The sequence below is a fragment of the Exophiala xenobiotica genome (assembly GCF_000835505.1).
Source record: "Exophiala xenobiotica strain CBS 118157 unplaced genomic scaffold supercont1.7, whole genome shotgun sequence".
Classification (NCBI taxonomy): Eukaryota; Fungi; Ascomycota; class Eurotiomycetes; order Chaetothyriales; family Herpotrichiellaceae; genus Exophiala; species Exophiala xenobiotica.
The window spans coordinates 3,526,486-3,539,913 of NW_013562488.1; the positions used below are offsets into that span (position 1 = coordinate 3,526,486).

The following is a 13,428-nucleotide window of genomic DNA, read 5'->3' on the forward strand; positions in this document are numbered from 1 at the left end:
CTGAGGTTCCGGGCGTTATCGTGGCCATGACATGTCACCCTTGAATGGCAGAGGAGCACTCGAAGAACAATGGCCTGTGCCGGTCATCACAAGAGCCATCCGGCCAATTGTTGCATAATCGGTGTGCAAGGGGTGATCGTCAAGCCTGCCCTGCCTATTTTCGGCCTCAGAAGCCCTCCTGGAGTTTCTGCAAAGATGTTGCCTTTTGCGCCTGCGAAGACCATCATGGACCCGTAAGTTTCATATTGGTGGAAGGCCAGGCCAAATACCCCCTGGAGTGTATCTTCATGCGCGCGCAAACTGCAACCTCGCTCATCCTCAAACGTTACGCTTTCCAACTTCCGCATTCTCCTACCTTTTTCAGGACATTTTTGCTTTGTTGCCTTGCACGAATATCAATACAAGTCTATTCCATTGCTGCTATCTATCAAGTGTTTAGATCACTTCATCATTATTCCAGACAGCACAACTTTGCTTACGTTTCCCACAAGAAGTCGCTGCAACACCCGAGGAAAGCTGCAAGGATGTTCCGAGAGATTGTGCTGGTGAATTGCCTCCTTCATCTCGGCATAATGGCCACTTTCCTGCCCTTGTCGACGATATCCCTGTTCTCTGCCTCTCTCTTCCGGTCTTGCTCCGCGGCAGCTTGTGCATTGATCGTCATCCGTTCACTTCCACTATTTAGCAGGCCTTGCAGGTTGCAAAATCCAACCACAGTTCTTGTAGTATTGGCTGTCCAAATTTACTGCTTCTCAGAGACATACGGATTGCTTCTGGCAGAATTGGCGGACAAGAATTGGTCAGGCTTCAATTCAGGGTTTCTGTTGGGCTTAGGCCAGGCCACCCGATTGATGTGGTATTGAGACGGTGTGTCTGGGTGGCTTGATGGGCACTTGGCTATGGAACGTGTTGTGCCAAAGCGATCTGCAGCACGGGCTCCACCACATCAGGAGTGAGATGCATTCATTGTCTCACTCGAAGGCCGACGCTCATGGGTGTTGTCCCGATGGGTGAACAGAATTGATGGCGACATCGCTCTTTCTGCTGTGGCGCTCTGAGCTGCTCTTTTGAAGGAGAAATCCCACGGTTAGAGCTGGAGGCGCGCCGGCCACAAAAGCACAAGACGAGAATGAACAGCGCAGATGATCTAAGGTCCCCGCGAGGTGGATATGGGAATCAGAAAAGGGGAGAAGGAGGGGTGAGGCTTCATTGCACTCGTGGGGGAGAAGCGAGGTGCAGACGAGCAGTTGCTTGCCAAGCAGAAGCATTCTTCGGTTTCGAAAGGCGACAAACGTCTTCATGCCTAAGCTGCCAAGGGAATCTCCCTGGCGGCAGTTTTGATATCATACACCCATACCCAATTACTTGTGGGCTTGTACTTAGGATCGTCTTTGTCGTGCCAACTACGGGCATCCCTGCTACCGTTTTCAACCACGTCGATACACCGGTCTCTCCTGAGATTCTGGAAAGTCCTCAAGATCCGAGGCAAGTCGGCTTTCGAGTCAGCCCTGGCGAGCAGCTCGGCGATGGCCGCGCCGTCTTCGATCCCCATGGCCGCACCCTGTGCTGCCGAAGGAAGCATGGCATGCGATGCATCGCCTATCAAGACGATCTTGCCGCCGGGGAAGATCCAGTTTTCCAGAGGGTGGAGGTCACAGAGGCGCCATTCCAAAACGCCGTCTTTGGGCAAGTGCTTCGTTAAAGCCACCAAGCGTGGATCCCAATCTTTGTATTCCTCCAGGACGTCGGCCGGATCTACGCTGACCACATATTTGGAGCCAACGGCACGGACTGACGGTTGGTTATACACCATGTTGTAGTCCTGGCCTCCCCGGATGGGGTACCCGAGGACGTGACGGCCTTGTCCGACCCTGTGCAGAATCGGGGTGAGAATGAAGAAAAGAAGTAGAAATCAACTCAGAGGGATTGCAAGCCATGCATCGGCGGGTGACGCGCGAGAAAAGAGACCCGGGCGTACGGACTGGCAAAGGGGTTGAAAATGGCCTACATACCAACAATGACTCGTCTGCTGCTCAGGGTCGACTAGATCTCGTAGATCGGGATGCTGGGCAAGGATCTTGCCAGGGATTAGGGCGCGGTAGGCTGAATAGCCATGGTGACGGGGCTCGTCCTTTCTGCCGAGTAGATTCTCTCGCGCACGAGATCTGTAGCCTAGGATACAGTTAGCAATCCTCATCGCGTATCTTCCACTCGCTTGCGCGAATGTTTTCTTAGACTGGTGCGACCAACCATCAGCCGCCACTATGACATCTGCGTGGATCTCAGTTCCATCCTCAAGCACCGCAGCAGGGGCGTCCCAATCGTAAGTCTTGACCAGAACACCCATTCTGATCGTGACTCCTACTTCTTGGGCCTTCTTCAGAAGGATGCCGTGCACGTCAGCCCGGTGGACTTGCCATAATGGACCGCCCTCGGCGGCGCTTGCTCTGTCGGGGAAGTGCTGTGCGGACATGGTTTTGCCTTCGTCCCATGTCTTGAACACTACGCGCCTCATGTGTGTTGAGCAATCCTCCATTTCCTGTTCCATGCCCATGTCTATGAGAACGTGGGCTGCATTGCCGGACAGCAAGATACCAGCTCCGACCTGATAGGGAATTAATCACAATGTTGCTCCCTCGACTTTTGGTCGACAGGCACTCCAGTCTTCGTGATGGAATCCGAGTCTGTCCTGGTCGGGGAAGGGAGCACTCACATGAGTGTAAGATTGCGTTGCCTCCAAAACGGTGACATCAAATCCTTTTCTCCTACAAGCAATTGCGGCTGTCAGGCCTGTGATACCGCCTCCGATGATAAGAACGTCGAATTTGGGATACGTCTGTCCATTCGTGTATGAGCTGGTGGCCATGCTGGTAAGCCTTCTCTCGAGTTCCAAGCTTCAAGGTGATCGTTGGGTTCTCCAGGAATGAACTTGACCAAGCCAACAGGATTGGTATCGTCGATACACTGGTTGGACTTTTAAAGCCGGTTTGGGCGGATGAGGCCCCGGGTATTCGGGATTTGGGGTTTTGCCGCTTCAACTTCTTAGTTTGTTAATGGTCTCTTGGAAGAAGGAGATTTCGGTACCACCGTCCTCGCGGAACGATACTTGCGGATGCAAATAGGCTCATGTGATTCATGTTAGTAGGGTGGTGAACAAGTTCGTCAGAACATTCTAGATTCTGCGTTTTGCGCCTACTCCCATCGCTGCGACACGATTTCCCCGCGACATCTCTCCTTCTGGACAGGACAAGAAGAAAGCGGCTTCAATCTTCTCCTCCACGGGCTTGAATGACAGGTGCTGGCCACCCGTTCGGTGATTATCGCGCCTTATGTAGTGGTTGAAGACAATAGCAACACAGGCAGTGAATAAGTCTCGCCTGCTTGATGGTGATCGCTTACTATGGGAGCATGTCTCTCTCGATCGAGGTTGAGCAAGCCGTACTCAGTCCATATAAAGCGGATTTTTGGGATTGCACGCGCAGTCTCAGGGTTCAAAACCATAGTCTATGTGCTCCTATAAGAGTCTCTGGCCTCGAGATCAGATGGTCTATCGCGATCGCTCACTCATGTCTTTCCAAAGGCATGACGTCTCCAGGCATCGCTGGTCAACACTGACTCTGGAGTGCTTATGACGGCAATGTACGTTCCAAATCTCACAAATGACCACTCGTTTAAGAAGCACCATTCTCAAACACTGCCTTTTCGAACAGTGTGATTAGTTTCCGGGCCCGAGCATCTCCTCCAGGCATCAACTGCGCGCCGAATACGCCGCAAACGCCGGCCTTCCTGTCTATGAACTGGAGGAATAGTGGGTGTCAGTTCAATTTGCAATTCCATTCCACAGTTTATGCAGAAGGAGGAAAATGACTCACCCAGAAGAAGTTTGGCACGCCACTCCAGTTGAGATAACCCTTCTTCCTCCAAGAAATTTCCGTCTCGTTGACGTCTTGCATGGTCAAGACGCCTCCCAGACCCCAATCGTAGTGGACATTGGGTGGAAACGTTCCAATGGCACATGGACCTGTTTTAGGTTCTGCTCGATACACGGCTTGGAGTGCCTCCTGGCTCTTTGCGCTCAGATGTGGCTCGAACATCATAGCACTGGTCGACTTGCTCAAGAGGACCTCGTCATCATCAAGCAAGCTTCGTAGAATCTTCAGAAACGACGGCGCAGAAGTATAGAGCCCCTGACCTCCCAACTCTTCCAAAGCAACCGCATGTCTATTGGCCCCTTCGAAGGCAATCGCTCTTCCAGCGCCATCAGGCACCGAAGGGTCTCGAATCGACATGGCTGCGAGGCGAGCCTTGATCTCTGGGTGTCGATCCGGCCAAAAGGTGGCATCAGAGATCCCAAGTGGTTTGAATATATTCTCTTGGAAATAGGTTTCCAGATCAATATTGGCAATCCGGGCAACCAGCAGACCAGCCCAGTCGATGCCCGTACCGTAATTCCATGAAGTCCCCGGCTGGAATTCAAGAGGAGAATTAAAGGTCTCTACTACTGTCTTCGCGGCAGCCAAGATAGGTAGACCCATAGCTTGGTTGTATTCTCGCAAGAGCGGCGACATAAAGGGGTAGACGACGCCAGAGGAATGACTTAGGAGTTGGCTTTAGAGCATGTCAGTCACAAGATGCAATCTCTTGCTACATGAGCCAAGTACAATGGAGGTAATCAGGCAGGCTGATCATGATTTAGGATTTTTCGACTAACCGTAGGGTGATTGGTCCATTTCTTTTCACAAAACCAGGTTTTCCGTCTTTCATCTCCTGCAGGACCTGAAGCTGGGCAAGCTCTGGGAGAACATCCCCTACGTCGCTGTCGAGACTGATCAGACCCTTCTCCACCAGCTGCAAGGCGGCAACAGTGGTGACAAGCTTGGAGCCACTGAAGAGCAACATCACCGTATCGGGCGAGCAGGCAGCCCGTTCGCCCCCTTGCAGTGATCGCAGACCGAACCCTTTGGTGTAAGTAAACTTTCCATTCCTACTGGCCGCGGCGAGCACAACACCGGGTATACTACCATCGGCACATGCTGTCTCGAATACGCTGTCGAGAGATTCCATGGTGCTCTGGGTGACCGCAGAAGTGCTGATTTTAAACAATTGAGGATATTCAATACCAATATAATAATAATTGTGCTTCTGAATCAGGCGGCGGCGGTGCTGACCAAGAACATCAGGAGAGCATCATCAGAAGGGCATTTCATACGCCACAGGAGAAACGGTGCTCTACCTGGATTGATGTGTTGAAAATGACAATGTTGCATTTTCGGTGGCAAAGATGCTCTATCTTGAACAATGCCGAACGGACTTTCATGCTAACCAAGCAACGAAAACCGCCATGCGATATGATTCCGGACGGGCCTGACGTTATTCGGGCTTACAAACGTGCCCATGCCGCAGAGGGTAACAGCTTTTGCGGGTCCAAATAACACGATAGGTCATCAAGCGAACAGCGGAAAATGATGCAGACGCGGAGTGAAAAGCAAGAAAATTGTAAAGGCTCCTGAGACGATTTCGAGTCTACGAAGGCTCCAACAATGAAATTGAAGTTGCTTCTGCCTTCTACGGCAGTACCACACAGGGATATAATTGCATCATGCTTGCCCAAACCTAACGTCGGGACTTTTTCCAGTCAAATATCCATATCTGACCTTCCTGTGATTGTCTCGATTCTAAGTCACGAGGACCAGAAGGGCTAAATACGTCAGCTTTGTACCAGGTCGAGATTCGGCACCCTCGGTCTCTAGAAAACTATCCGATTCGTGAGACGCCCAATCCGACTGATATCGACTGTGACCTCATCTCCATGCTTCAAAAACCGTTGAGGCTTCATGAACAATCCGACCCCACCAGGAGTACCAGTCATGATCAGAGATCCCCTTTGTAGCGTCTGACCTTGGCTGCAGAAGGCGACAAGTCTCCTTACGCCAAAGCATAGATCGCCCGTGTTCCCGTTTTGCCTCACCTCACCGTTGACGAGCGTCTTCAATGACAAATTATCGGCCTCTCCCAGCACATGCGAGGCAACTAAGCACGGCCCGAGCGGAGCATACTTGTCGAAGGATTTGCTAAACGTCCATTGAGGGACTGGCCCTGCCTTTGCTGCTTGACGTTGCCAGTCTCGAGCGGACACGTCGTTTCCAGCGGTGTATGCGGCGACATATTCCAGAGCATCTCCCTCTGTGATGTCCCTTCCGGATCTACCAATGAGAACGACCAGCTCGCCTTCGTAATCACACTCGTCCTGAGCTATTCGTGGAATCGGAATGTCTTCCCCATGGTCGGCCACCGCAGGTGCGGGCTTGGTGAACACCGTTGGGTTTTCGGGAAGGGGTCGTCCAGTCTCGAGAACTGATGCGCGTAAGTGTTTGATTTGTATTCGAGCTGGAAGCTTTACATACTGTGTGTTTTATAGTTGAGCCCAATGCACCGAATTATAGGCACGTCCTTAGGCTCCAATGGACCCAGCAGCTCCTTCACTGTGTGAATCCGGCCGGTTGGAACAGCACTCAGAGGGTCGGGACCTTCCAATATTTGAACTTGTAGCTTTCCACTGTTTGCAAGACTTGCCACATCTGCATCTGGACTTTGAAGGATCGGCTCCCCATATCGAATTTCACCTGTGCTGTTCTCAGGGATGTAGCGTACGAGGCGGTCCCAAGCGACAAGCTTTGATGACATGGTTGCGTCCTACCCGACTTTGAAGTGTAACTCGGGTTGAGGTCAGATGCAATGAAATGCTGCAATGCTAGGTTGTTGGTCGATAGGCCTGTCACAGCAAATTCTGCCCTGGTACGAGTCGTTATTATGCTCTCGGATATCGTTCAGGGTGATTTCGGACCTGCGGGCGCTTCACATGTCGGACGAGGGCGGACTGGCTTGAATCTATGTCCCGAACCCCATAATCTCCATTGACGACTTTCAAAACCCGGCCATTAATGCTGTATGCCAATTCCCGGAGGATTGTCGCCTCAATTGTCAAAGGATTATTGCCACACAGCAATCTATTTAGCTACTTTGCTTGGTGCTTGAATCCCAATGTCGGTGAGGGCACTCCAGCCATAGCATCATCGCTCATTCCATTAGTATTCGATTCGATTTCTCAGCCGCGAAAACAAGCTGTGGGCCCTGCCAAAGCTTCAGCATGCCGATTCCTAAGGGCGACACTCGCATCAGGCTCCTTAAAACCGCCTTTGTCATCTACTATCACGCCGACCTTGCCAAAGCGAGGCAGTTCCTATTGGATTTTGGACTGTCAATAGTCGAGGAGCGCCATGGCGAGGAAATATTCTTCGCAGGATACGGCTCCGAACCATATGTCTACGTTGCAAGGCAAGCGAAAAGCACCAGCGAATTTGGAGGTGCCGCATACGAAGTTGAGAGCCATGAGGAGCTCGAACGTGCAACCAAAGTTCCCAACGCGACTACAATCTTCGAATTGGACGGTCCTGGTGGTGGGGAATCTGTGGTTTTGACAGATCCTGCGGGCCATAAGGTGCACCTTGTCTACGGTCAGGGACCGAAGCAGCCAGAGGATCCAAATTTGGAAAAGCTCACAGTGAATTATGAGTACGACAAACCCAGAAAAGGCCGCTTTCAGAGATTTGAGCATCGCCCAGCACCAGTGTATCGCTGGGGCCACTACGGTGTTACCTATCCGGAGGGCTTGTACCAGGAAATGTATGATTGGTACGCCACCACTTTGGCGTTGGCACCATCAGACGTTGTGGAACTGGGCGGCAAGCCCATCACCTGCTTCTTTCATATCGACAGAGGTCTAGAGTTCACAGACCACCATGCCTTTTTCTTCAAGAGAACCAAGCCCGGCCAAAAGCCAAGCGTTGCTCATGCGGCTTTTGAAGTTCATGATTTTGATATCCAGCAATTAGGTCATCAACACCTGGCAGCAAAGGGATATCGTTCGTGCTGGGGAGTGGGCAGGGTATGTTGATACACTTTTTCCTGTGTACGTCGAGGTCGACTAACCTTGTCTCCTGTCTTTAGCACGTCTTGGGTAGTCAAGTTTTTGATTACTGGTTCGACCCAAGTGAATTCGTACTGGTGAGTTGTTACTTCTCCACGACATTGCACCACCCGGTCTGACGCAACAGCCAGGAGCATTACGCTGATGGCGACCTGGTGAATTCTGAGACTGAGGTCGCCCACGTACCAGCCGGACCAGAGGCACTTTACGTCTGGGGCCCGCCGATTCCAGAAACCTTTTCCTAGACGGCTAGAGAGTTAGCTGTCGCTGTTTCGTGGGGTTTCAACGAGCCCTTTCCGACTATTTTGTCGGTTAGATGGACAATCGTAGACGTGGCTGCGAAGTCAACAGAATCAAAACAGATACTAAAGGCTAAATCTCTGTCCCGCTGCGGTTGAACGCTGTAAGGGTGGCACCGCGATTCGTCCCGGGGTTGAGGGTTTCGGGCATTTACCAAAAGCCCGGTGAGACATCGAGCATCTACGCATTCGAAATACATACCTGAGCATGTGGCTACCTAAATTTCTACGCTATATGGTTGTCAGGATCGGAATGGATTCCGCACCGGCGATTGCATTCGACCCAAAGTTCCAAGTCCTTCTTCGCCGAGAAACCACTGATGTCCTCTGCTCTCGACCTGGACGGACCTCGCCCATTAGAACTGAGCACATGATCAAGTGCTTTGCAAACTCGTGGCGCGAAACGTTCGTACTTCACCACTTTATTGATAATTTCCCTTCTTTTCTCTTGTCGAAAGGCCTAAGGGGATTGTCAAAGCGCTTGTCGCAGATACTCGTTCACGGACACGCGCCCCGGGTGCTGAGGCACAAGAGAAGCTTCAGAGAAACCATCAACACCATCGAGTTAGAGTCAATCTAACGTTTGCAGCATGGTATTCCGTCCAGGGCCCCTGGCTGGGTGCCTCCCAGAGATTCCAGACACTGTTCCACTTTGTGACTTCATGCTGGAGGAGAGACACGGCAGGCGGCCAGTAGCTGAGTCCTTGGACCCGTTCGTGTGCGGAATCAGTGGTAACACCATTTCGGCACCGCAACTGAAAGACCGTGTCAATCATCTTGCAAAGGGGCTGGCGCAACAATTTGGGTGGAAGGTGAATCATGGGACAGAATTCGATAAGGTGGCGGTCATCTTTGCTCCTAACACTGTACGTACCTTCAGTTACGGTCCACGATGTTGCCTTCTGTGCGTTGCTCACAAGCGATAGATCGATACTCTACCAATCTCATGGGCTATTCATCGCCTTAACGGCTTATCTTCACCAGCCAATGCAGTCTACAGTGCCGAAGAGCTTCACCACCAGTTGAAAACTTCGGGAGCGACAGGGCTATTCACCGTCCCATCATTGCTGCCTGTTGCTCTGAAAGCAGCTACCGAATGTAAGCTCGACCGGGAAAACGTCATTATTTGCGAAGTTCCCGGCGAACGTCAATCGGTAGAGGGATTTCGAACGGTATCGGAGTTGATGGAGCGTGGCCGCACGCTGCCGGACCTAGATGCTCTCAGGTGGACGAAGGCACAGGGCAGACGCCAAACGGCCTTTCTTTGTTTCTCAAGCGGTACATCAGGCACTCCGAAGGCCGTGATGATCTCTCACTACAACGTGATTGCCAATGTTTTGCAACTCCAGCTCTTCGAGCAACCTATACGCGACGCGATTGAACCTGGTTATCGAGATGTCACTCTGGGCTTGATGCCTTTCTCGCACATCTATGGCCTTGTTGCCATATGTCATATTGCGGTCTATAGAGGCGATAGCATTATCGTCTCTCCTAAATTTGTCCTTAAGGATTTTCTCGCGATGATTGAGAAGTTCAAAATCAACACCCTTTCAGTTGTACCTCCGATCATCATCACCATGATCAAGAATAAGACAATCTGCGATCAGTTCGACTTAACCAGTGTCAGACAAGTCATGACTGGTGCGGCTCCACTTGGGAAAGAAACTGCTCAAGAGTTTACCTCGCAGCATAGCAACTGGATAACACGACAAGGCTATGGCCTGACTGAGACCGCCACGGCTGTAACCAACTCCAGTCCAAACGATATCTGGTTTGGTTCTTCTGGCTGCCTTATAGCTGGTGTTGAGGCGAAGTTACTCAGCCCCGAGGGTACCGAGATTACAGCCTATAATAAGCCAGGCGAGCTCTTGGTGAAAGCTCCCAGCGTTGTACTTGGGTACCTGAATGACGAGAAGGCCAATACAGAGACTTTCCTTGACATGCCCGATGGTCGCTTTCTTAAGACCGGCGATGAGGTCGAGTTTCGCAAAAGTCCTGCAGGCAACGAACACGTCTGGGTTGTGGATCGGATAAAGGAGTTGATCAAGGTCAAAGTACGTTTACCCCAGCTCAGTGTTTGTTGATCATTCGTTATACACTTGCCAGTTTATCATTTATGTCCGCTATCAGTGCTTATCCTGTCAAATCAGAATCACTGACAACGTCTCGAATCAGGGTCTTCAAGTCGCACCTGCAGAGCTCGAGGCCTGTCTTCTAGAACATCCAGCTGTGGCTGACTGTGCTGTTATTCCTATCGCTGATGAACGTGCTGGCGAATTGCCCAAAGCCTTTGTTGTCAAGTCTGCTTCATGCGCCATGGACGACGAAAACAGTATTACGGACGGCATCCTCAAACATGTTGAGAAGGCTAAGTCACGTCACAAATGGTTGGCCGGCGGAGTGGAGTTCATAGACATCATTCCCAAAAGTCCAAGCGGCAAGATCCTGCGGCGTCTGCTGCGCGATCTCGAAAGAGAAAGGAGGAGAGCCACGAAAGCGAAGCTTTAGAGCAGAACACGTGGAGGCCATTTTTCTGAACGTGAGCGATCAAGATACTCCTAGATTAGCAACATTATCAAAACCGGCGGAACATAATGGAACACCACAAATCCGAAAGGCCTTGCAATATATTAAATTGAGCCTCTATGGTCCCCATGGAAGAACAGAATATGTGCCTTGTCGCTTGTTATTTCGACTCCAAGAATCGACAAGTCTGAAGAGTTCCAACCAGCTCGAGCTCAACAAGTTACGCAATTCATAGCCATTTTTCCCTTGTCTGATCAGAATCTTCCGGCCGTGTATTTCCGTCAGAGGAGAGCAATATCGAGTGCTCACAACAACAGTGAGAACTCTAGATCACCCTTGGCTTCCTAGTATTTGCTCCAGGACGGAGGATAGCTTACCGACTGGATCTTGCACAAGCTCATGACAACGCCAGCCAACAAATTGGTCGGGCCTGACGAGGACCACGCCAGTCTCGCTTACACCACGGACCTTGACCCAATCCCGATAGCAATCCATGTAGTCGCACCTGAAGCCTATGGTGTACGCCCTGAGGGGGGCTTTATTCAACCCCGATAAAACCTGTGCGGCTTGCACCCAGGAGTCTCCACCGATCCCAGTGAAAAGCGTGAAACCCCCGTGGCCACTCAGATCCAGTGTAGAGATTCTTTCGGATTGACCGCCTGTTGCTAGCCATACATGAGGTAGATGGTAGCCAGGAAAAGTGCTGATCCAAACTTGCCTGATGGGATTCACACTGCTGAGATCTGGCGCTGTGTCGCCAGGCTCCACCACAGTGGCCGGCGAGGATAGGTACCGTTGGTTCATCTGGATGCCCAGCGCTTGCACTTCATCCTCAGTCGCTTCCAGGGCGATTCGAATCTTTTCGCGCATCTCTGCCCCAGCTGCTGTACTCGACTGCATGAGGTCGGTCGCCTTCTTGCGCCCCTCTGGGTCTAGTCCGAGCAGACTCCAAAGTCTTCTGTGAGCCTCCATACCGTCGTTGGCTCGCCGGACGACTCCGTCGCCGACTGGCTTGCGCTCTATTGTCAAAGAGTCGAGTAGAGAGGTCGAAGCCCAGCCTTTCAAAACATAGCCCAGCTTCCAAGCGAGATTGAACGCGTCGGATATGCAAGTGTTGCTTCCGAGCCCGTTGATCGGTGGATGACGATGCGTAGCGTCTCCGATACATAAAACTCGACCCTCCTGCCAACGCTCAGCTACCTGATCGTTGATTGTCCAGGAGAATGTGGAGAGCACTTCAATTTTGACGGTGTTATCGCCAATCATCTGGTGTATTCGCTTGATTACATCCTCTTCGCTTGGCTGGAACGTCTGGGAATGTTTTGTCGAGGGATGCATAGACACGACAAACTCATTCCACGGCTTGACCAGACGAAAATTGCCCACGGCTGACCATTCCGGAGCTTCAGTGTTCAGGACCCAATTCAAGCTACCTGGCCGATGGGACAGAAACTTGGTTAGATCTGCTTTGATGTGAACATTGAATGCCGTGTTCAATTGTCGGCCAACTACTTTGATGCCCAGGCTGTCCAGCACACTGCTTCTCGCACCATCAGCGCCGACCAAATAACGAGAAACCACCGTGTACTCCCTGTTGTCGTTGCGATCCCGGAGAGTCGTAATGACCCCATCTTTGACTTCTTTGAAGGACACAAAGCTGGTGGAAAATCGGAATTCAGCCCCTAGTTTGGTTGCTTCCTCTACCAATACAGGTTCAAGGGCGCTCTGTGGTATGTCGGACATCACACAGGGGCTGGCAGCCTCATAATCTCCCTTCTGGTTCGGCTTGTTACCCCAGGCCCAAAGTCGCCCATATTCCTCTCCGTTGAGCGAATCCAGCCACGAAGCGTGCTGCAGGTCTAGGTAGAAATGTTAGCATCTTCCTCAATGCGCCGGATTTAGGATACTTGCAATGAGCAGCAACGCTAACACTCATCAACTTCGTCTCAAGACCTGCATCTCGTAGCACCTCCATAGCTCGCTGATTGAAAATGTGAGCTCTTGGTGTATTCGCAGTAGACGCGTGCCTTGATACTACAAGTGATTTGATACCCAAATCAGCCAAGAGCAGTGCCGTTGTAGCCCCTGAGGGACCAGCCCCAACGATCAAGACTGGGACTTCCTCCATTGTTGCAAGCCTTCTGGAGGTTCTTCAGAAGATATAACACTCTAGAGCGTATACTGGACACTGGTGCTATGTAAGGGGTATTAGTGTCACAATCCTTGACATGGCTACGGTAAAGAATGTGTATGGTCTTGATAAAACGGAACCCTCGTCCTTCGGGCAACGGAGATTGGACCATGCCCGACGGGGAAAAACGTCCCAAACGCCTTGGAGTATCTTGCCGATCAGTGGCGTGCTCTTTATCCCAAAAGAACTAAAGGGTCTGTCTGGACGGAACGTGACGCTTGAGAATCTTACGAGAGGTCTCTTCCCACATCCAACCCTCGTAGGAAAATGACTGGGCTTCCTTGCCTCGGATAGTACTGAATACATCCAAATGCCGTTTTCATCACCAGTGGTAAGACTTTTACTCGAGGCCTTGTGAGAAGCATGGTTACTTGCGGAATTACGGATAATTCCCTCTTATGGTGCGTGCACATTTTCGGAAATAT

The 13,428-nt window shown here is 51.3% G+C and overlaps 5 protein-coding genes across 5 annotated transcripts; 2 read left to right on the forward strand and 3 right to left on the reverse strand.

Annotated features, from left to right (window-relative positions):
• Window positions 1-1,275: 1,275 nt before the first annotated feature.
• Window positions 1,276-3,085, reverse strand: PV05_12029 (uncharacterized protein). The gene is made up of 4 exons (XM_013455572.1): window positions 2,714-3,085; window positions 2,251-2,605; window positions 2,013-2,172; window positions 1,276-1,871 (listed from the first exon to the last, which is right to left on the reverse strand). Exons 1-4 carry the CDS (start codon window positions 2,864-2,866, stop codon window positions 1,304-1,306), a joined length of 1,236 nt encoding a protein of 411 aa, XP_013311026.1. The 5' UTR covers window positions 2,867-3,085; the 3' UTR covers window positions 1,276-1,303.
• Window positions 3,086-3,671: 586 nt separating this feature from the next.
• PV05_12030 (uncharacterized protein) lies at window positions 3,672-6,684 on the reverse strand (the record flags this gene model as incomplete). Its single annotated transcript, XM_013455573.1, has 5 exons — window positions 3,672-3,797; window positions 3,873-4,608; window positions 4,712-5,163; window positions 5,969-6,354; window positions 6,405-6,684. 5 exons carry the CDS (start codon window positions 6,682-6,684, stop codon window positions 3,672-3,674), a joined length of 1,980 nt encoding a protein of 659 aa, XP_013311027.1.
• A 463-nt stretch (window positions 6,685-7,147) lies between these two features.
• Window positions 7,148-8,232, forward strand: PV05_12031 (uncharacterized protein; the record flags this gene model as incomplete). The annotated part of the gene is made up of 3 exons (XM_013455574.1): window positions 7,148-7,945; window positions 8,008-8,064; window positions 8,119-8,232. The coding sequence occupies 3 exons, from the start codon at window positions 7,148-7,150 to the stop codon at window positions 8,230-8,232; spliced, it is 969 nt and encodes a 322-aa protein (XP_013311028.1).
• A 409-nt stretch (window positions 8,233-8,641) lies between these two features.
• Window positions 8,642-10,930, forward strand: PV05_12032 (uncharacterized protein). The gene is made up of 3 exons (XM_013455575.1): window positions 8,642-9,152; window positions 9,213-10,340; window positions 10,462-10,930. Exons 1-3 carry the CDS (start codon window positions 8,877-8,879, stop codon window positions 10,792-10,794), a joined length of 1,737 nt encoding a protein of 578 aa, XP_013311029.1. The 5' UTR covers window positions 8,642-8,876; the 3' UTR covers window positions 10,795-10,930.
• Window positions 10,931-11,142: 212 nt separating this feature from the next.
• Window positions 11,143-12,940, reverse strand: PV05_12033 (uncharacterized protein; the record flags this gene model as incomplete). The annotated part of the gene is made up of 2 exons (XM_013455576.1): window positions 11,143-12,671; window positions 12,745-12,940. The coding sequence occupies 2 exons, from the start codon at window positions 12,938-12,940 to the stop codon at window positions 11,143-11,145; spliced, it is 1,725 nt and encodes a 574-aa protein (XP_013311030.1).
• Window positions 12,941-13,428: the final 488 nt, after the last annotated feature.

Coding starts and splice junctions, on each gene's coding strand:
- PV05_12029 (XM_013455572.1), bottom strand. CDS start 2,866: ATGGCCACCAGCTCATACACGAATGGACAGACGTATCCCAAATTCGAC. Junction 2,606..2,713: donor CAACGCAATCTTACACTCAT/GTGAGTGCTCCC, acceptor ATTCCCTATCAG/GTCGGAGCTGGTATCTTGCT. Junction 1,872..2,012: donor CAGCAGACGAGTCATTGTTG/GTATGTAGGCCA, acceptor GATTCTGCACAG/GGTCGGACAAGGCCGTCACG.
- PV05_12032 (XM_013455575.1), top strand. CDS start 8,877: ATGGTATTCCGTCCAGGGCCCCTGGCTGGGTGCCTCCCAGAGATTCCA. Junction 9,153..9,212: donor TCATCTTTGCTCCTAACACT/GTACGTACCTTC, acceptor CACAAGCGATAG/ATCGATACTCTACCAATCTC. Junction 10,341..10,461: donor AGGAGTTGATCAAGGTCAAA/GTACGTTTACCC, acceptor GTCTCGAATCAG/GGTCTTCAAGTCGCACCTGC.